Source organism: Cricetulus griseus, chromosome 3 (assembly GCF_003668045.3).
Source record: "Cricetulus griseus strain 17A/GY chromosome 3, alternate assembly CriGri-PICRH-1.0, whole genome shotgun sequence".
Classification (NCBI taxonomy): domain Eukaryota; kingdom Metazoa; phylum Chordata; class Mammalia; order Rodentia; family Cricetidae; genus Cricetulus; species Cricetulus griseus.
Window position 1 is genome coordinate 194,038,639 of NC_048596.1, and position 20,788 is coordinate 194,059,426.

Below are 20,788 nucleotides of genomic sequence, written 5' to 3' on the forward strand. Positions count from 1 at the left end.
GAGTGGAGCTTTATTAGTACAAAGCCCTCCCCACCAGCCCCCAGGGCCTCTTTGAGGAGTCTCCAGACAGTCCTTCCTGTTAGACTTCCAGGTCTCAAACACAAAGGTCAGAGGATACTGCCCTGATTTCCCAGAAAAGCCCTGGGCTCTTTCTCCCAGGTCCATTGGTCTCTCTAAGAGTTGCTGATGGAACTCCTCTGGGACTAAGGGGCTCATATGTACAAGCAGGTCAGTGTGGTAAGGTCAGTGGGGCAAGGGAGCTTGTCTGCTCAGTGGAAGTACTTCGCCTTCAATTCAAAAACAAGGCATATTGTAGGAAATTACCAATACGGAGTCAGGTAGAAATATAAGGGTATTTAATAAGGAAAAGCCTTACTTACAGAGCGAACCAGCCAGCCGGTGGTAGTCTGTACAGCAAGAAGCAAAGAGCAAAAGCGAAACCGAAACCGAAAGGCAGACACCCTACTCACTCTGACCACGCCCTCACAAGCCTGCCCAGGTACTCCTGTAGCCAGCCCCTAAGAAGGCGTGGCTGCAGCTTCCCCTACAAAGGCACCAGGGGATGGAGGGCGTAGCTACTAGATAGAGCACTAACTTACCTAACACAGACCCACTGAGCCTCGCATTTGCTTCCTACCACTGCATAAAGCTGGGTGTGATGGCTCACATCTCTAATTCCTGGCACTCAAGAGATGAAGACAAGAGAATCGGGGTATCAAAGTCATCCTTGGCTACACAGTAAATTCCAGGACAGCCTGGGCTATGTGAGACCCTGTCTTAAAAAATACAAGTGTGAGGGACGCTTATGATGAGCCAAGCTTGGCCTGTGAACTTCTACAAGATATTGACAGCAGCCACTGAAAAGTCAGAGGCTGCCCTACACCTAGAATGTTCTTCAACTTATCAGACAGGCCTGCTGGATCCTACATAAGGAATACCATTTGAGGCAGAACAGACCCATCTGAAATAGTCCTAAACATTCGAGGTCAATCCAACAGCAACAAAAGATCCTACCTGTCCATTTTTTCTCCCTTACTCTAACAAAAGAAAAGCAAGATGCTCTGTGGTTTTCACCCAGTTGAGTTAGAAACCTAACTCCACCCACAGATATGTATAACAGGGTTAGTCAGTTGCCAGAACTTTAAAGTAACCAAGGTAAGTGAATGGATAAATTAACTGTGGTCAGCCTATGCGTGGGTTCTGTGCATGTGTGTGCATGAGTCCATGTATGCAGAGAAGTCAGAAGACAACTTCAGGTGTCTTTCCTCTGGCAGATTTTGTATTTTAACATGGTTTCTTCACTGATGTGGGGCTTGTCAATTGGCTAGGCTGGCTGGCCAGGGAACCCCCTCCTATCTCTGCCTCCCCAATTTTCATTTTTATTTATGTGTAAATGTATGTCACTTGTTAACATTTATGGGTTTCCATGGAGACCAGAAGAGAGCACCAGATTCCCTGGAGCTGGAGTTGCAGGTGGCTGTGAACTGCCCAGTATGGGTGCTGGGAACCAAATTCCCATCTTTTGCAGCTTAACCTTCCTAACTTAAGTCCCTGGTAACCATGGAGCTGTCCCTCTCACCTCATGCCTGGGTTCTGGGGATGGAACCCAGCAAATATTTTACTGAGTCATCATCCCAGCACCATCAGGGGACTCTTACTCAGAATTACAAACAAATGAGCAGCCAGGTGTGGTGGTGCACACCTGTAATCCCAGCAGTGGGGAGACTGAGGCAGGAGGACAGCCTGTCTCAAATAAGGAAGGGAGAAAAGAGCAGCAAAGCTGCAAACATCCTGCAGGGAACACCAGCCTCACAACCCATGAGCGTTACCACTCTGGGACACCATACTGCACAGGCTGTGTGCCTTTGTGGTTTCAGCTATACGTTAAACATCTATAGTCCACAAATCTGAAATCCAAAATGTTCCAAAACCCAAAACTTTGAGCGCTGACATGACAGCATGGGTAAGAAACTGTCAAAATCAGCACACTAAAACCATTGCATAAAAGTCACCTTCGGGCTCTACATAAAAGAATCTATTACTCTTCAGGTCTCCACACTTCTAACCGAGCCTGTTAACCTGTGCACACAGCTCTGGGAGGGGCAGGCTGCTAGGGAGGCAAAGGCTGGAGGAAGGGCAGGGTGCTGGTAAACAGAGTTCAAGGCAAAACTAGTATATGCTACTGGCATGGTAGTGCATATCCTTGGCCTTGGCTACAGACCCTCAGAATGTGCACCCCAGTGCAGACTGGACTAAGGACCCTGTGACGTGCTGGTGTAGGCTAACCACCTGCAACAAGTGCATCGCGGTACTGTGACAGGTTGACAGATGGGGAGACTGTGGCACATCTCCACTTTGTAGTTTTTCTGTGAGTCTAAGCCTGCTGCTCTAAAGCATGTGTTCTTCCTAAATAAGCTGCAGCAACATTCAGCAAGGGAAACTAAATCCTTGTTGGGCTTGGTAACATCCTCTGGCCTCTGGAAGCATCGGGCTGTGGGTGGGGCTCCCCCAGCCTGCGCTGACTGTATCCCTCTCTCCTTAGCACTGCAGGGAGCGGCCCCGGTCCATGGTGGTCATCGAGGTGTTCACACCGGTGGTTCAGAGGATCCTTAAGCATAACATGGTAAGTGCCAGATTTGTGCAGCTTGTTCTCCAGGACTGTTTTTCTTCACTCAAACAGGCAGAAAAATCTTTTCCCAAGAGGTGAGAATAGATGTTGTGGCTGGGGGCGTGGCCTCCATACAGAGTGGTCCCTACTGTGGGATATAGACAGTACACTGTTCTCCAGGATGTAGAGTGGGACTCTTCACTCTTAAAGGATGGCCAAGTGCAGTGACTTCCTTCGTTCTGATGGGCATGGTGGAGAAGGGTGAGAGCAGCTCTAATGGGAAGAACCTAGCAAGTGTGGCCTTGGCTGGTCATAAATGTCAACATCACAGTGGTGACTGCTGCACCCTCACCCTGAGGGTCTTTCCCCCTGCCTGTCACCCCAGTCCAATCTTAGGAAACAGTATGTCCTTCAGCTCTGCCCAGATCATTAAAATAAGGAAAGTCTGAGCAGCAGGCCCAGGCCAGAGGAAGGACACGTGACAACTGAGTGTCATCTGCAGTCCCAGATGGCACACCAAAACAAAGGACATTGTGAGGGCTGGAGATGATGTTCGGTTAGTAGAGTGCTTGTACAGCATGCATGAGACCCTCGGTTCTGTCTCCAGCACCTCATAAACTGAGTGTGGTAATATACCCCTGTAATCCTAGCCTTGGGGAGGTGGAGGCAGGAGGCAAGTCTGTTCAGGGTCATTCTCAACTACATGATGAATGTAAGGCTGGCTTGTTCTACATGAGAACCTGTCTAAAAGCAAAGGTGGTAGGGGCTTACACATTAGTGGGGAGTGTATGGAAGTCTAAACGGTGTAGAGGTTAGTTCATTTTGAAAACATTAAGGCAGAATTTAATTGTTCCCTTTGAAGATCTGGCATTCATCATCTGTATAGCACTTAATGTGAGAATGGCAAATATTTTCTCAGTACTACATGTAGAGTAGGTGAGACTTAACAAGCAAGAGCTGCTGGCTGACCACAAGCCTAAAACACGGGCAAGGCATAAGAATAACAAATGTGTTCCTGGAGATTTATCGGGCACCATTTTAGAGCCAGACACCATGATGTCGTTAATTCATTGACAGCTCTCTGACATTATGTACATAGAAGTCTGGGACCAGAAAGACTGGGCAGGGTCACCAGGGTCTGTGTCATTGTGAGTGTTCATGATGTAGGGAGTGAGTCTCTGAGGTCAGGACACCTCAAGTGTTCTTTTAATGTCACCTGGGCATATGAAAAGCCTCTGAGAAAGGGCAACCTGGAAAGTCAGTTCATGTGCCACACACTATCCTGTGTCCACAGCAAGCCCCTGCGAGTGTTGGAGGTGTGAATATAACCCAATCCCTTCCCCAGGCAAGAGTGAAAGTGCTTGACAGGTGCACCTTCTGTTTCCATGACAGACATCATTAATCAAGCGCAGCACACATGCAATATCAGTGAGAGTTTTGCCAATCAGTGCTCCAGGCAGTAGGAGCAACCGGAAACCATGTGGGTACCATGAGTAGATCCTGCTACTTATGGACATAAGCAGTTCTGGGTTTTCACTGGTAGTCAGTAAACATTTATTTCATAAGGGTTCTTTGAGGGAGGGGGCTTAAAGGGAAAAAGTCAACAGTCTGGCCTCCAAGGCCTCAACCATGCACTGTTAGCCTTGTATTTGGTTCGTTTCATGGGCTTTCAGGTGTGACCATGGGATAATATTTTTAATACAAATAAGAAATAACTCCAGGGCAAATGCATAATTTACATCATCTGCCGGCCTGGCCTTTAAGGGTTGCCCCCTCAGCCACCACAGGCATGGGGCATTAATTATTTGGGTCACATTTGACTCTTGGTGGATCTTGGCCATACACAGACTGACAGGGAGCATAGACAGGAACCAAGGAAAGAACGGGAGATGTAGAGCACGACTTGGAGTCTCATGCCCACACATCCTTAACAGGGCTCAGGGACCTGAGATGGATTCACCTGAGACTCATGTGACCCTAGAGATGGGTTCACCCACCTTCATTCCACAGGGTCCTTCAGAACGGCCCAGACTGACTTGACAGACTGAGACCACACCGCTTTTGTCACCTTTTGTAAGACAATGGGGCGCTGTGGTCATTTCCCTAGAGAGGAAAGCAAGATGAAGTGCCTCAAGGTCTCCCTGCAGGACTCCGTTCCTAGCTCAGTGTTGTATGTGTACATGAGTGCGCGTGCGTGCATGCGTGTGTGCGTGTGCGTGTGTGTGTGCTCGTGCTCCAGCCCACTTCTTAAGCTCCTCCCTGGGTTCTGTTCCTCCCCTGTGTAAACAAATGACTTGAAAGAACGGGGCTGCTGCCAGGCAGTGGTGGCGCACACCTTTAATCCCAACACTTGGGAGGCAGAGGCAGGTGGATCTCTGTGAGTTTGAGGCCAGCCTGGTCTATATAGTGAGTTCCAGGACAGCCAGGACTACACAGAGAAACCCTGTCTCAAGAAAAAAAAAAAAAAAAAAAGCACACTGCAAGTAAAGCAACACCCCTACTCTTATGCTGGGGGTTGAATCCAGGGCTCTCCCACTCAGCCTGCAAGTTGCTTTTTCAATAGGTTCCATTGAGCGGGGGAAGATGAATTGGGTGACACCAAATGTCAGCCATGAGACGTCTTGCTGGCCAAATACATCATTTTTCCAGAACTGGAGCAAGAGTGTACCTTCCTCTCACTGCCCTGAGGCAGAGCAGTGTGGACTGGTACCTGTCAACCCTCCTCATCCCATCCGTAGCTGAGCACAGCAATGAGCACAGATGGACAGTAAGGCCGAGGGGCCTTTCCTAAAAGTGCTTCTCTCTTCCTTCACTGCCTATTTCTCTAGACAAGTCTAGGACTCACCAAGCCCCTGGGCCACTCTAGGTACTTGGCTTGTGCCTCCTGGTAGGGCTTGCTCTGCCTACACCTGCTGATGTCATTCTCCCATTATGCCACTCAGCTAGAGCAGGAAGAATCCCTTTGTCCTTGGCCAGGGCCCATAATTAAGCACCAAATACAGTCACAGATGGACACTTGTGGATCTAAATGCAGCTGTCCCCCAGGCTAGGAGCACTTTTTAAGTGGGCAGCCTCCTCCTTTCCCCACCGTCAGTGACGCACCCGCACTGCCCTTCCCTGGCTGTGTGCTTACACGCTGGCTGCCTCCTGCACACCCACACCCAATGCCCACATCTCCTTCCAGCTCCCAGTTACCACTAGGACCCTCATTTGTGCATAGGTCTCACTATGTAGCCCAGGCTGGTCTCAAACTCATAAACTTCCTGCCTCAGCCTCTCAAGAGCTAGGATCATTGGTGTGTGTCATCATTCCTGGCTCTCCCTATGCCTTTGAAGGTGGCTCGTGGTCTTCAGACACTCTTTGCTCTAGAGGCTAGGGGTATCTGGGGTCTGCTAAACCACAGGAAGCCCATGAGCAACTGTGCCTGGGCGCATCCCTACTCGGAAGCCAGCTTCCCCTGTCACACCTCCGCTCAGGAGGAAGCTGGTGTCTGCTCACTCCTATGGTAGGGTGTGTAGAGCTATACTTGGCCAGAACCACCTTACCTACTCCCAACCCCAGGAGATGAGTACCCTTCCTCTGCTCTGTTGCTCTGCACTGCAATCTTTCTGGCTGCTGAGTGCCTCAGACACCAGCTCAGAGATTCAGGTGGCTATCACAAAAGAACTGTTTCCCAAGGCAACCAGAGGCCAGGCGAGACATAAGCCTACCCAGCAGAGCCGTGGGTTGGGAAGATGCAGCCTGTACCAGGACCCCTTCTGACCATGGGAGTCATTGGAGGTGTGAGTGGGAGTGTGATGTCTCCCTTCCCCAGTTCCTGCTGGCCGTGCCTTGGTAACTCTGCCTTTGCTGTCTCTGCAGGACTTTGGGAAGTGCCCAAGGCTGAGGCTCTTCACCCAGGAGTACATTCTTGCTCTGAATGAGCTCAATGCAGGCATGGAAGTGGTAAAGAAGTTCATTCAAAGGTGTGTCTCACCTACCTACCCACCCACCCACCCACCCACCCCTCCTCTCCCTGCTCCAGACTACCTACCTGGTTTATGATACACAGGGAAGAACTGGGTCTCACCTTGTAGGAGGCTCTCCACTGGACTCTCCCAGCCCTGTGTGGTCCCAGCTACTTGCTTATTGTGTGACGGGGAGCCTGTCACTCTGCCTCTATGATCCTGGGAGATTGTTGTGCAGATAACACATGAGGAAAGCCCTAACTCTCCTGTATAGGAATCCCTAAATCATGTTCTTGCCCCTGTGTCTCCCCCTCCCCCTGGGAGGGGCTGTGGGAGCAAGGACCAGGATCAAAAACATCATCACTGCCATCTCACCTTGTCCTGTACTGTTAGCTTTCCTTTTCAGATATTCTCATGCCTCAGTTACCTCATCTGTGGATTGAGGTCCTCAGTATCCTTGCCATCCAGTGACAATCCCAGTGAGCTGAAGTGTACTAATTTGCCCTGCGTTTTAAGAAAACCTGACTTGGGGGCTGGGTATGTGGCCCAGTAGGCAGATTGCCTAACCTGCTTGAAGCCAGGGTTCAGTCCCCAGCATGACAGAAACCATGCATCATGGTGTAGTCCTTAGTCCCAGCCCTTGATAAGTGGAGGCAGGAGGATCAGAGGTCCAAAGTCATTTTTGCCTACATAGCAAGTTCAAATCCAGCAGGTGCTACAAGAGACCCTGCTTCCGAAAGAAGAAAGAAATAAAAAGAGCCTATTGATCCAGTGATGGAACTGGGGTTTGTGACCTGCACTCACTGCAGTCTCACAGGGACTCAGACAGGTTTTTCTTCTGCAGGGCCTGGTGTTAACAGGGTCCCCTTCTAGTCCCTAGTGTGGTCTGTGGGGGCAGGGCAGGCCTGACTCAGTGACAGCTGTTGTGATGACAGTTTACCACAGAGGTTGCATACATCATCCTGGGTTCACAGGCCAGACCATTTTACAGATAAGGACCATGGCACAGAGACTTCCATGACAAACAGTAGTCACTAACATATTACTAAGAACTCAGTGATGTTGGAGGTGCTGTGTTCAGCTACGGTGACCTCAGTGACATTGGTTTTGGGGTATTTTTTTGTTTGGTTGGTTTTGGTTTTTTGAGACAGGGTTTCCTTGTGTAACAGCCTTGGCTGTCCTAGAACTCACTCTGTAGACCAGGCTGTCCTCGAACTCACAGGGATCCACCTGCCTCTGCCTCCCGAATGCTGGGATTAAAGGTGTGTGCCACCACCGTCCAGCTAAATGACTTTTTTTTTTTAATCTACAAAACACACTTTTGAGAGTAAATCTGGCCAGGCGTTGGTGGTGCACGCCTTTAATCCCAGCACTCGGAGGCAGAGGCAGGCGGGTCTCTGTGAGTTCAAGACCAGCCTGGTCTACAAGAGCTAGTTCCAGGACAGCCTCCAAAGCCACCCTGTCTTGAAAAACCAAAAAAAAAAAAAAAAAAAAAAAAAGAGTAAATCTGTGTCATGAATAGTCATTCCAGAAACACCTGTACAAATGGTACTGTCTCAGGACAGAGCCACTACGTGCTGCATCCTTCTGTGAACTAGGTTTGATTCACTGTCACCATTGAGGAGGGTCTGTCTCTCTTCACACAGTTCAAGGTGTAGAGATAGTCTAAGCAGCTGGCCAGGTCCCTCAGCTGGTACCCCAGCTCTGCCCATTCTTAGCCAGGTCTGCAGGCCTGAATCACCAGCCACATGGCACAGACTCTCTACCTGTCCTCAACAGGGCTGGAAGAGTAGGTGGTCTCACACCTGGGCAGTACCTCTGCACCTCAACTCCTCCTCAGGCCAACAGCTACTCCACAGCCTCCTCACCTTCCCTCTGCTCTCTTCCAGCATGCATGGCCCCACAGGGCACTGCCCACATCCTCGGGTCCTACCCAACCTTGTGGCTGTGTGCCTGGCTGCCATCTACTCCTGCTACGAAGAGTTCATCAACAGGTCAGTGCTAGTGGGCTGGGTGGGGGCACAGTGCCACCCTGTCCTGGGAATGTGTTACTGAAGAGGGTGACTCGCCACCCCTCTCTGGTGGGAGGGGGGAGTGGCTGTTGCTGCCTTGACTTCATGCTGTTTGCCAGATGCCTCAGCCCAGTGGTGTTAGCCCAGCCCTGGCATAGGGCTGAGAAGGCCACGTGATACCCTGTATCAGTAACTGCAAGGCCACAAGGTACCTGGGCTCTAGTTCCAGGGGTATCCTGTGCTGAAGGCTGCTCACTGTGTGGTAGGGTGACACACTGAGGGGATGGGGTAAAGGACTGCTCAGACATTTTAGCACCCTGGAGGCAGAGGCAGGAGGATTACAGGTTTAAGGCTACATAGTGAGAACTTGTCTCAAAAAAAAAAAGAAAGAAACAGATGCTTGTGCGGCACCTGTACCTGTGTGCACTTGTGTGTGCATAGGGGAGAGGGTATTAAGGTGTGTCCCAGCCTTGCCATTTGGGAACTTGGGTCTTGCTGTATGGTCTGTACTCCCCCACTCCCGAGAGCCTGCTGCAGAATAGTAGTTTTCAGTGCTGGGAAGCGACTGCATTGTGCCTGTGAACATACACCCCCCCCCCCCCCCCCCCCCCCCTCTCTCTCTCTCTCTCTCTCTCTCTCTCTCTCTCTCTCCCTCTCTCTCTCTCTCTCTCTCTCTCTCTCTCCTCCCTCTTTCTCTCTCTCCTCCCCCGCCGCGGGCTGAGTGTTCTTGGGGGACACACATAGATCTCTGACCACACCAGAACCTGTCTGGTGGGGAGACAGACATGCACATGGTAAAACTGGGTAGTGAGGGAGCCACAGGGGGATGCTTGCCTAGGAGAGGAGCCCCAGGAAGAGTAAGAGCCTAGGATTTAGGTGGGACGTGTGACTACTGTGGGCAGCTGCTATGTCCTTCAGCTGGGACCCCTGACCCAAGTGACTGGTTATGGCATACTTCTGTCTCTTCATCCCCTCTGCCATTTGCCCTGGTTGAGGCTGTTTAGGGGTTACAGAGGGACACAGGTGCCATTGATCTGTGAACATCTTTCTGTAGTGGATTTCTCGGTCATTAAAGGCTGATGCACAGGGCACGGTGGGGTCTGCTGCAGCTACCCAGTTGTTCTGTTGAAACGATGCGCGCGCACACACACACACACACACACACACACACACACACACACACACACACCACACACACACACACACACACACACACACACTGTGTAGGCACCATCAGAGCTTGGGAGGGGGAAACAGCACGTACTGAAGCATTTTCTCAACAAAAAGACCCCAGTGCCTTTGGGGTCACAGAATTTGGGCAAATGGCTTCTAAAACCAGCAGTCAGAGAAGAACAGAAAGGGGCTGTGACAAATAAGGGACATTTCTAGGTAGCAGGGCAGGAGAGCAGAGGATTGTTGTTCTTGGTCCTGGTCCTGACATCACCAGGAGACCTCAGGCAATAACGAACCATTTCCTTGTTTTGGAAAGCGGGGCCACATCCCAGGGGTCAGCTCAAAGGCTGCCCCTTCCCAGAGGAATACCGGCTCCTGTCTGTCTTGGGATGTACATCTCGTCCCGTCCCACAGTTGGTGGTGATGTCACCTTGGCAGCCAGGGGTCATGTGAGGTGGGATTTACACCAAGGCAATTGGCTGATGCTGCAGATCAGGGCACCTTTGTCCCGGAGAAGTGGCTGTTGGCCTGTTGCCAGCACAGGATGGGGGTCTGTGCAGCTTAGAAAAAAAGGAAGGAGGAAAGGATACCCAGGCCCCTGCTGCCATTCTGGATTACTTGGTGTGGTCTTGGTGGTGTTTGGACTCCCCTGGCCAGAACTAAGAACTCTTGCCCGAAGAAAGTTAGAAGGGTCCTTCAGGGAGGCGCTCTTGAAGATAAGACCACCAGAGACGTGTCCAGGCAGAGGGAGAAGCAAAGGTCTAGTGGTGACAGGGCTGCTGGCCATCGCAGCATTTTTTTCCATCTGTGGTCCTGAACGCCTGCTGCAGAACCACTCAGCCTGCTGAAGTTACATGCAGACGTTTTCGGCGGGGGATTTGGGCGTCTGCTTGCTTAAATTGCCCATGGTCTGTCTACTCATGGACAGAGGGTCCCTGCAGAGGAGGAGCCAAGGGAAATTAGTGTGGCTAAGACGAGAGACAGGGAAGCTGAAGATGAAGGGGCTCCCCTGGGATGGTATTGGTAGCAAGTGGAGCTCAAGTGGGTAAAGTGCTTGCCACGCAAGTGTGAGGACCAGAGTTCAGATCCCCAGAACCCATGTAAAAGTGGGCCTGGCAGCCATTTGTAATCCCTAACAGTGCGATGGGTCCCCAGAGCAAGCTGGCAAGCTAGGCTAGGGAAGTCAGCATGTTCTGGGTTCAAATGAGAGACTACTTCAATAGATGAGGTGGAGAGCAATCAAGGAAGACACCCAGCGGACGTGAGGGCGATATCTGTCGCCCCACTGATCGCCAGGGTTGATTTGGCTGATCTGGCTGGCTAAGCCGGTATCCCGTTCCTTCCTCACCACTCCATGTGGGTCCCTCCTAAAGCTGCGTGCTCAGTCGAAGAGGACGACCTTCCCCGTATAGAGGAGGACTGGTCAAGGTTACACAAGTAGCTGTGCTTCCCTGCTGGAACCTCCAAACAAGCTCTCAAGGAAGACACCCAGCACCGACCTCTGGCCACTGCATGTCCCCACACATACATGCACCCACACACATGAGAACAGACATGCTCACGCTGCACCACCACCATACACACTCATACACACAATAATAACATGAACAAAAAAATAGATTTAGGTTCAGCATATGGTTATGGGGCCTAAGGTTTGCAGACTGACGGGCGACAGATGCTGAGCCAGAGGACACACTTAAGAGGAAGCGGGCCTGGGTTACATTTTCTGAGAACATGGGTGAGTCAACAGAAAGTTTAAGTAGGGGAGGGATGTCATGAGATTGCCCTTCCAGCACTACCCCCCAGCTGCTGCTGGGTGAGAGATGGGCTGCAGGACCTCAGTTATGAGGGACTCTCACAATGAAGGCGTGAGGAGGATACGATAGGTTGTTTTTCCTCCCACACAGGCTGGCCTTGGCTCCCAGCAGAGCACAGCTGAGCCTCTGGGAGCCCTCAAGAGTTGGGGGTCCCAGCTGATGGCATGACTACCCCCTCCTCTAGGCCTGGTTCTGCCAAGTTGTTTCCTTTTGGCCCATTGGTCAGTCCCTCCCAGTGTCCTCCAGGCCTCCACACCACTCCCGGTGAGCACACGATGTTCCCGCACTCGAAAGAACAGACAGCCTGACCCAGGTTAGCGTGGCTGTCTGGAAAATCACCGAGCAAAGCCAAGAGGCCTTGAAAATCCACTCCTCGACCCCAGCAGAGGCAAACAGAAGGAACTGGAGTGCTGAGCTCGGGGGAGCAAATGAGGTCTGAGCCCACGGAGATCCACAGGCCCCACCTCACAGACCACATGCAGCTTACGCCCACGGCGGAGTTCACAGGTTTACAGAAGCCAGTGATTGCTTTCCCCCAGCAAAGCCAAATTGTGTTTATTGAGCGCCCTCAGTGGGCTGTGCTCAGCCCTGGCTCGTGGCAGGTGCAAAATGGATTCAGGCCTTCCCCGAGTCTGTTCGCAAGTTCTGCACATGGCCCTGGAGCTGCCACGTGGAATGCCAGTGCAAGGCCCAGCCCTGTACGCCAGAGCATGTGCTTGCTTCTTTTTGGGGACGTGGCACACGTGTGACAAGTTTGAGAGGGACCAAAACAAGTAGCTCTTTCTTCTTCTTTCTTTCTTTCTTTCTTTTTTTTTTTTTCTGTATTTGCTTATTTACTTTATTGTGGGAAGGCTCGTGTAGCCAGAGAATGACTTAAAAGAGTTATGCTAACCTTTCACCATGTAAGACCTAAGTACAGATCGAACTCCGGTTGTCAGGCTTAGGTACCAGCCCCCCTAACTACTGAACCATCTTGCCAGTCCAGTGAGCAACTGTTTCTAGCCATCCCTGGTGCTGCGGTTAGTCATGTGTAAGCCCTGACATTTGCTTGGTTCAACCTCCCTATGACTGAGCTCCTTGAGTTTGGGGGTGTTTCAGAAGTTCCCTAGTTGAGGGGAAGGTCTACCAGGATAGAAAAAAGCTATGGTTTTGGAGTCAGGCAGGGAACATGTATGTGGCAGGAAGAGGAAATCAAAGGGGACTTCCTGGAGGAGAAACCTGCAGTCTTGGGGCCTTAGAAGACAGCTTTGTTGGTAGTACCTTAGCACCTAGAGCAGAGGGCTGACCCCAGATCTGGCTGCTTGGACTCATGGGCTGTGACATTGAGAGATCACTTAACCCCATGGAGTCTGTGTCATGAGCTTCTGGGAGATTGTATCTGTAAGCACCTGAGTGAAACCTGGTACCTGGCAACGTGGACCCCAGCCCCAGAATCTGTTACTACTGTCACCATGCCTGAGGATACTGTCCCAGGAATTGAGGGTAACTTTGGAAGGGGCTCTATCAGATCGGGGCTCTGAGAAGTCCTGCTGCAGAGAAGCTACAAACATTAATGTTTGGCCTCACATTTTCTAAGCAACTGTGCCCCCAAAAACCCAATTCCTCAGTCACCACCTTATGACACCTAGCATAAGCATTATATCTTCAGGCAGTTGGAGATGCCAGAATTTAGAGGAGAGGCCCCAAAATACCCCTGGAGAGTCTAGGCTCACCAGAATGTGGGTCTTGGGAGCGATGGATGTAGGCTGTTAGCTCCCAGGAGAAGGGCGGATGCTGTGTTTTCTCACCTGGTTGGGGCAGGCAATAAAAGGTCCCTGAAAGGCATGATGGCATCAAGGGTGGGTGGGGCAGCTGCACCTCAGGAGACAGGACTGGATTACTCAAGTGTCACAGGCATATCAGGAGAGATTCAGGAGTGGCGTTGGTTTGTGTGTACCAGTATTACATGGCTGTCACAGTGAGGGTTGGCATTGGTACAGGTGGCTGTCACAGTGAGAGGTGGCATTGGTATGTGTGTACCAGTGCTAGGTGACTGTCACAGTGAGAGGTGGCATTGGTATGGGTGCACCAGTGCTAGGTGGCTGTCATAGAGGTGAATGTTCACTTGTTCAGCAGGTGTTTGTTGAGTCTCACTATGCTAAGCTGTGGAGGGTTATGGAGACAGGCAGACTGGTCTGGACTCCAGATTCAATGCTCCTCTTACTGAGCTGTGTACACCCCAAGCCAAGCCTCCACCTTTCATTCCTAACAGACTTCACAACAGCTCCATGCCCCTGTTACAGGGATTTTAGGGGAACCTGCAACTCCCCAGCACTGATGCATGAACACTCAGGAAATCTGGGCTTCTGTCACCAATGCTCTTTTGTTTTCAGCTTCCTTTTCTAAGACAGGGACTCATTATGTAGCCCAAAGTAGCCTTGAACTTGCAGGCATCCTCCTGCCTCAACAGCCCAAGTGTAAACATTCATTCATCTCTGCTCAATGCTGGGCTTTCTGGTTGCCAAGGCTTACCCCTGCCCACACCTGCTGTTTCTCTTCTTCTCCAGCCGAGACAACTCCCCCAGTCTGAAGGAGATCCGGAACGGCTGTCAGCAGCCATGTGACCGAAAGCCCACCTTACCTCTGCGCCTGCTGCACCCCAGCCCAGACCTGGTGTCTCAGGAAGCCACACTGTCTGAGCCACGGCTCAAGTCGGTGGTCGTGGCCTCCAGCGAGGTCCACGTGGAGGTGGAGCGCACCAGCACTGCCAAGCCGGCGCTGACGGCCAGCACGGGCAACGACAGTGAGCCCAACCTCATCGATTGCCTCATGGTGAGCCCAGCCTGCGGCACCATGAGCATCGAGCTGGGCCCCCAGGCTGGCCGCACACTCGGCTGCCACGTGGAGATCCTCAAGCTGCTGTGAGTACCCCGAACCTGCTATGGGGAGGGCAGGGGTTGCTTGGCCTGAGTCCTGTAGGGGTGGGTGTGGCTCAGAAGCCTGTGTTTGCACACTTGAGTTAGATGTGCAGACTTTGCAGAGGCAAGTGTGTCCCAATTAAGGTAGGAGGATAGCTGCAAGTTCAAAGGCAGCCTGGGTTATATATAGTGAGTACCAGGTCAGCAAAAGCTACTGAGCAAAACTCTGTGTCAAAAACAAACAAAATAGCAAATATGTCTGTGAGTCAGGGTGGGGGGTCCTCCAGCACTCTGCAGTGTTACCAGCCATTTAGCATTTGTTTGTCCTCAGTATAGTCATGCTGCCACCTGAGTTGAGTTAGGGTTCAGAGGGTAGAGGTGGGTTTCCAGCCACGTAACTTGTAAACCAGAATTGCAGGGAGAGCACATTGGGGTATTCTGTCCATCTGACTTGTAAACCAGAACAGGGGGTAAGGCATGTTGGGGTATTTTGTGCTCCCAGATAAGTACTGGGCACCTATAGTTGAGGGAGAATATGGAGGCAGCAATCACTTGTCTGTTCTTCCTGTTGTCCTTGAGAGGACGAGGGGGCCTGCTAAAATCTGGGCCAGCCTCTCTGTGTTCCCTCAACTGAGGCCAAGGGAAGGTACAACCCAATTTATTGATTCTACAGCCAAAAGAAAAAGCTTCCAAAATCTATTCAGAGCTTCAAGAACTGAGCTCAGATCCAGGTTTCCGTAAGGCGGAGAGGAGTCTCGTTTCTTTCCTGGCCAAGCCCATAGCACTGTGAGCCTCCCAGGCTCTTGGCGATGGGCTCATGTCTGAGCTATACTCGTAGCAGCAGCCTTCCAGGCCAGAGCTGGCTGCCTTGGGCTATTTCCCGTGGGCCCCAGGCCTCTTGCCACCTGGGTACTTTCTCCTGGGAACATGCAGGACTGAGAGGCATCCCACCACGGACCGAAGTTATCTCCTTTACAATCATTCATGAATGAGTGTTCTGTTCCACCTGCTTGACCAGTACTTCTGCTAGCTGCAGTTCTAGGGCATGGGTCAGGGGTTAGGGGCCATGCCTGGGGCCTGGAACAGTCTGATAAAGCCAGGAAGGGTCACATGAGAGTTTCCAGTATTTCTAAACTCTTTCTCAAACCAAGCTGGCTCTTAGGTCTGTGGTCCCCAGGCCCGCAGACTTGTGGATCTCAATAATCACCAGCAGTTCAGAGGGCTCCAATGTGTATCTTATGTCGGGGAAAGCAGGTTTAGGTCATCTGGAGCTGGGTGCATGTCCCCCAGGTGCCACTTAATCTGTGGCATGAACCCGTCATATGACCTCTCTGAGCATAACCTTTCAGCCAGGCCTTGGTAACGTAGTGTGAGGATGGGAAGTGATAGCTGCAGCCCCGGTCCAGAGCGGACACCACCACACATAGGTGGACACCCAGTGTGGGAAAGTCATCACAACTGGTGATTGTAGTGTAGTGGTGTTTCCTGTCCCAGGGAAGTCAGGGTAAGGCACATTTCTAATTTCTTGACAACTTAGGAAAAGAACACCGTGGCTTTCAGCATGCATGTGGGTGGCAAGAAGCCAGTGTTTAATAGAAATGGCTTTATCTGCTGAATAACCTGAGACAGTGCTCCTGGCTCCCCTAGGCCTTAGCTTGTCTTACCCCCTTTGTAGAAGGCTGCTATGAGATTTCAGTAATGGGACATTTTCCCCAGTGTCCTATGGTTCTTGGTAAGAGTGAACATTTGGCAGTGCCATCCAGAGGAGAGCTAAGGAAGAGAACATAGACCCAGGTGTGGTGGCACAAGCCTTTAGTTCCGGTTCTTGGGAGGCACAAGCAGGTTGATATCTGTGAGTTCTAGGACAGCCTGGCCTACATAAACAGACCTTGTCTTAAAAAAAAAAAAATAGAAGGAGAAAAAGAAGGGAAGGTGGTGTGGTGTGTGTGAAATTGAAGCAGCACTTCACAGGACATTGTGAGGGTAAGGAAAGCCACACTCAGAACTCTGGGCATGTCACTGGCCACAGGGAATATGGGTTAGTATGGCCAGCCAGGCAGTGCCTTATTCTTATCTGTTACCACAAGCCTCCCGTGGAGACCCTTAAGAAATGACCTTAAATTGTCCTTTCACAAGACACACCAGGATTGATCTACTTTGGGCCAGCCTGGAGTAGGCTGAGTTGGCTAATACCAGGTAGAGTGGCCTGGGGTCTTCAATAAGGAGAGCCTAGAGCTTTTTCAGGGTCTGCACCCACCTATCTACCCATTCACCCACCCACCCACGCATCCACGTAAGCATTCATAGTCTTTAAGAATTTGCTGCAGTATATAAGTAATTAAAAATAATAAAAAAATGAAAAAAAAAAGAATTTGCTGCATATCTATGCTAAGCCAGGGTCTGTGCTTGAAGCCAAAGGTCCCAGCTGTTTCCTCCACCCTTTCTCTCTGAGTGTGAGGAGCACCAGGTGCCCAAAGTAGTGACATCAAGAGCAGGGTGTGGTGGGGTGCAATGTAGGAAACTGTGGACTCCCATGGGACCTTGGCAGTGGGACACACTTCCATTCAGAAAGAAAGGGCAGCTGAGATGGAGGAGGGACCATGCCCCTGTCTCTAAGCCCCAGGAGCCCCACGTCTACTCCCTCAACTCCATTCTGATTTGAGTGTTTAAATCTCCTTTGAGTTCTCTAATAGCCTTTCTACACAGAACACAGAACAAACCTTACTGTTTTTATATGTGTGTGTAGTATATGTGTGTGGCAAGCAGCAAGCCCCAGTGATTCTACCCACCACAGCACTAGAGTTGCAGGCATGTGGTGCCGTGTTTTCTTTCTTTCTTCTTTTTTTTCAAGACAGGGTTTCTCTGTGTAGCTTTGGAGCTTATCCTGGCACTCGCTCTGGAGACCAGGCTGGCCTCGAACTCACAGTGATCAGCCTGCCTCTGCCTCCCATGTGCTGGGATTAAAGGCGTGTGCCACCAACGCCCGGCGGGTGCTGTGTTTTCAAACTCAGGACCTCATGCTTACACAGCAAGCACTCTTACCTACTAAGCCATTCCCCTCCCTCCCAAGCTTCCAAATTTTATTTTATAAAACTTCTTTTATATGTGTTTTGCCTGCGTGTATGTCTATGTGAGGGCGTCAGATCTTGGAGTTATAGACAGTTGTGAACTGCCATGTGGGTGCTGCAGAATTGAACCCGGGTCCTCTGGAAGAGCAGTCAGTGCTCTTAACCACTGAGCCATCTCTCTGGCCCCTGTAAAACTTTAAAAAAAAAAAAAAATAGAAAAAGACCCAACAAGTGTAACCTTCTTCTGCAGGTATGAATTGGTCACCTTCTGGTGAAGCACTGGACTGCCTGGCGGGCAGAAGATAGACAGGAGTCAGGATCCTGGGTTCAGGGTTCAGCTGTGACTTGAGACCAAGGCTGAGATGCCTGTGTTCCAACATTTGTGTTTATAAAGCAGTGACAGTGGCACCCACCTGTCCAGGAAGGTTCTCAGGAGGGCCTTGGAAGAAAGCACGTGGCACACAGTGAACACTACATAGGAAGTCACGTTCCAAGGTGCTGGAGACCATGAGTCAGTTAAGGGTGGAGGGGATCTCATGGGAAGGCAAGCTGGCTACATATGCAGATGACACCCTCCCCCGACCCAGGAAGGAAGCAAGGGGAATAGGTGCTTCTAGCATGCACCCTGGGGCCTCTGAGCTCTGAGACCCTCGGTTGGCACAGTCCGTAGGCCTACCGGCCTCCAGCACACAGTGCAGCAGGCTATCATGCCTCTCACCTCCTGCTGCCTGAACCTTAGACATCCTGTCCCTCCCTCTCTCCCTCCTCATGTGGGTGTTGCAGAGATGAAGTGAACAAATCTGAGCCCAGTGCAGGGCACAGTGCATGCCTAGATGTCAGCCGTATCAGTGTTAAGACTTATCTAGCACCGCCAGCCCCTTCTGGCAATTCTTTTTCATGTTGTTCGTCTGGGCCTTTCCTTAGAACCTTCCAGGGTGTGATCTGGATCCTGAAGGCTTTATCGTGGGTTCATTCAGAGGGCGGCAGGGCGGGAATAGTCCAGAGCCAAGGGTTATCTAAGCTGTTCTTTGTTAGAAGGAAGCATTTGTTCTGGGGCCGAAAAACAGCAGACTGCATTTCTATGAAAAGCCCAGGTAGGGGGACAGGACACACACGGGCGGGCAGGATATCAGCAGTGTTAAAATCAAGAAGGGTTGGTTGGCCAGGTGTGATTCAGTTGGTAGTGTGCTTGCCTAGCTTTCACAGCATCCTGGTGTCCACCCTTACCACTGCATAAGCCAACCCACAGTGGAGCATGTCTGTAATCCCAGCACTTGACAGGTGGTCCAGGAGTTTAAGGACATCCTCAGCTACATAGCAAGTTCCGGGGCTAGCCTGAGCTACATGAGATCCCTATCTCAAAATCAAAAGCAAATGATTGAATGGGATTGGAAGAAGAAGGGGCAGGGGGAACATGTGGGATGCTCATTAGTGGAGGTGATGGCAGGAAGCTGGAATTCTGAATATAAAAGAGGAACAAGAGTAGGCTTTGAGCCCAGGGCCAGCCATCCACCCAGCCTCTAAAAGATGAGCCTCATGCCATGAGAACAGACTACAGTTTGCTCTTAGCTACCTAGTGTGTATACATGTGGGGGTCAGGGGACAATGGGGGACGGGTTAGTTCTCTTCTTCTACCACATGAATTCTGTGGCTTGAATTTGAACTTGGGTTGTCGGGCTTGGGGACAAAGTACCTTTACCCACAGAGCCATCTTGCTGGCCTTGAGACTCTGTCTAAAAAGAAAGACGTTTCTGGTAGATGAGGGCAATGCCCAAAACTGTGGTTGGTTGATTGGTTGGTTTTTCTTGAATCGGTCTGTAGGCTCCCCTTTGGGTCTGGTCAGTCAGCAATGAGAGGTGTGCTTGTACTATTGTGACACCACCACAGGCCAGAAGAAGGTAGGACAGGGCTGACCTGCCCTGGTGCCCTTTCTCTGAGTCCTTTAGGTCTTTTCTCTATACATATTTGTCAGTCAGATTGGGTCAGGGTCCAACCTAGTGGCCCTGTGTCTCTCCAAATGTCACATTCTGAGGTATAAGGAGCTGGGACATCAACATGGATTTAGGGATTGAAGACCTAGAACAGTCCCTCACCCTCGGCCATGGCTCAAAAGGCCAGTGAGCTGAGACAGAAAGCCCCAGTTCTGAGCAAGGTAGATATGTTCTTTGTTGATTCATGCTGTGCTGTGGACACGTTTAAGAAGTAGGTGTGGCAGAATCCATGTTGTGTGATAACACCAGACACTTCCTATCTTATGGTCCACTCAGGATGACATGTGGAAAAAACCTCTCCCTGCAACCACCCCTCACCAGCTTCCTCTCTCATTCTAGGTCCGACTATGATGACTGGAGACCATCTCTGGCCAGCTTGCTTCAACCCATTCCATTCCCCAAAGAGTAAGCCCTACCATGCCCTGTCCAAATGGGAGGAAAACTGCCAGAGAGGGAATAGTGTCACTTCAAGAGACTCACAGTATTCAGGGGAGCAGGGAGGTGCTGAGACCCACAGCCGAGACATGGAGATGTAACCTGGCTTTGGGGGTCTGTCTGAAACACCGAGAATGTGGTAGGAGCAGTCTCGGGCTTCGTGGCAGCAACATAGGGAGGGACTTATTAAATTCAGAAGAGGTCAGAGCCATCTCCACCATACCTAGCCTATAGTCACTTTAACAGTTTTTAATTATGCACCAGGTGAGAACAATACTACCCTGCCTCCCTGGGGAACAGTAAAAATTGACAGTTAATATACTACTGTGCTAGGCATGGCAGCACATGCCTGTAAATCAGTGGTTCTCAACCTTCCTAATGCTGAGACCCTTTAATACAGTTCTGCAGGTTGTTGTGGTGACCCCCCCACCGTAAAATTAGTTTTTCATAACTGTAATTTTGCTACTATGTATGTATCTGATATGTGGGATATCTAATATGCATTCCCTGTGAAAGGGTCATTCATCCTAATGGGGTTGTGACCCCTAGGTTGAGAACCATTGCTGTAATTACAGTTGCAGGCTAGCCTGAGATACACAGCAAAACCCCATCTGCAAAAGAAGGGATGGAAGGCTGGAGAGCACTTAGCATGCTCGGAGCCCTGGGGTCACTCTCCAGCACCAAAAAGGAAAAGAAAATACATATGGAGAACCATTTCTACGCTGTGCAGGGGAAGGCTAACTGCACTTTCTCCACCTTAATGGCCATTAGCTCACACCACACTCTGAATGTGGCCAGAAATGGACTCTTTGTCTCTCTTTCACCCACCCTCATACTAAC

The 20,788-nt window shown here is 50.8% G+C and overlaps 1 protein-coding gene across 2 annotated transcripts in view; it reads left to right on the forward strand.

Moving 5' to 3' along the window:
* The window catches only part of Cmip (c-Maf inducing protein), a 198,383-nt gene that overhangs the window by 163,068 nt on the left and 14,527 nt on the right, over window positions 1-20,788 (forward strand). For both annotated transcript variants that reach the window (XM_027410781.2, XM_027410780.2), the window contains exons 7-11: window positions 2,543-2,623; window positions 6,470-6,573; window positions 8,445-8,549; window positions 14,104-14,457; window positions 19,853-19,918. In XM_027410781.2, the coding sequence (XP_027266582.1) occupies window positions 2,543-2,623; window positions 6,470-6,573; window positions 8,445-8,549; window positions 14,104-14,457; window positions 19,853-19,918 (710 nt within the window). The remainder of the gene's footprint in view (window positions 1-2,542; window positions 2,624-6,469; window positions 6,574-8,444; window positions 8,550-14,103; window positions 14,458-19,852; window positions 19,919-20,788) is intronic.